This window comes from Sphaeroforma arctica (genome assembly GCF_001186125.1).
Source record: "Sphaeroforma arctica JP610 unplaced genomic scaffold supercont1.6533, whole genome shotgun sequence".
Taxonomy (NCBI): domain Eukaryota; class Ichthyosporea; order Ichthyophonida; genus Sphaeroforma; species Sphaeroforma arctica.
Genome location: NW_014034025.1, coordinates 1 through 1,630, shown reverse-complemented (window position 1 = coordinate 1,630; position 1,630 = coordinate 1). Strand labels below are relative to the sequence as shown.

The 1,630-nt window shown below is 42.1% G+C and overlaps 1 protein-coding gene across 1 annotated transcript; it reads right to left on the bottom strand.

Annotated features, from left to right (window-relative positions):
* Positions 1–45: 45 nt before the first annotated feature.
* On the bottom strand, positions 46–716 carry SARC_15677 (hypothetical protein; the record flags this gene model as incomplete). The annotated part of the gene is made up of 2 exons (XM_014290212.1): positions 46–143; positions 552–716. Coding segments are annotated over 2 exons (263 nt in total), but the record flags the coding sequence as incomplete, so codon positions are not given.
* Positions 717–1,630: the final 914 nt, after the last annotated feature.

Here is a 1,630-nt window from a genome sequence, read left to right as displayed (position 1 = left end):
ACCTAAAAAGTAGTACATATCCTCATAACACATATGTAAGCATACCGCTTTCTTCTTGCCACATATGATGAACTCCAGAAAGGACAGCACATTATGCTGATACAACAGCAGGCACGCGCGTATGGCCGATACACTCCCCTGACCTGTCAATGAAGTGCAAATATATGATATATAAACATGTGTGTGATACACATCAGTTTAACGCAAGAATTCACCAATTGGCCAAAATTAGCAATGTAGTAAAGGTGATGGGCCAGTCCAATATACGATTCATAAACTCAAAAGCTCGAGAGTTATATGTCCATATGCCTTGTATGTATGTGTATCTGCAATGTACGTATCAAACACAAACCCGCACCGCACAGATGTGATTCTCCCATAATTCGACAAATATACATTTGTATCGATCTCATACCCAATAGGCAATCGGTGTGTGCATAGACTACGATACACGTGTGTATGTACACACTATGCGTCGCTGCGTGTGTGTATACATATGAATGTAAGAATATACCCTCACAGAATACGTGCCAACACCAGTTTGGCCATACCTTGCTTCCTACGTATCATAGCACTGCCCTCGTTTATAGCCTCCAGCCAACTCACTGAGTTGTAAGGTGCACTTGAAGCAACAACCTCGACGTCGATATCTTCTATACTCAGTCCCTTGACTACAATTCGATCATCTGCGTTGATAACGGTTGAGTCAGAATACACTGGATATATGAACTAATTGACTGGTCGTTTTCTTTTTTGCACACTTTTGTATATCGTATTGTCATATGTATGTGTCAATAGATAAAGATGAAGTCATATGCATGTGCCTATATGTATGTGCCTACATGTATGCTAACAAGTAAAGATGAATGTTGACCATCTACGTTGTATCTCACTCTACTCCAAATACTCACGTGGCGAAGCCATCAGACCTCCGATTTAGTACAAACAGTTCGTAAGACAATCTATAGACACGCACACACCTTTTAAAGACGACTGGACGGCTGTGACATTGAATAGAGGTGCAAAATGCAGCAGCTTGTACGGCTTGACATTCGACACGGCAGACCCCCCACTAGACCCTGAAGACGACTTCGGGGCTGTACTCTTATTGATCTGTGCTATTAATAGCAAATCACTCAGAAGGAACATGCGGCAGCGTCTGCCCTGCGCGACCACATCGCTTTGGAAGTATAGGCGACGGGTTGTATCTTTACTTAGGTCCTACAATCCGTGGATTCCAGGACGGGAAGGAGAGAGAGGTTGGGGGGGGGAAGAGTTAACAAACAGATAAGATCGGCTTTAAATGCTTGTGTACGTGAGCGCAAGATTGTATCGATAAAAGTGATGGGACGACGACACGTGCTTTCATATATTCAAATGATATATATTACTCTGAAACGGAAGGGCACTACTATCAAGGGAATACTAGCGCTACGTTTGTTCAGGTTACTTTGTCTAGGTTGTATATAGTGTCACATGTTGATGCATTCTATAACGGTATAGATCCTCCGCTGTTTGCCACCACCGTACACTTAGTAGTAGACAAGAACATAACAAAACATACACACTCGGATTCGGTATAAACCCGTGTACGCGATTAAAAGACTAGTATAATACAAGTATTTATATA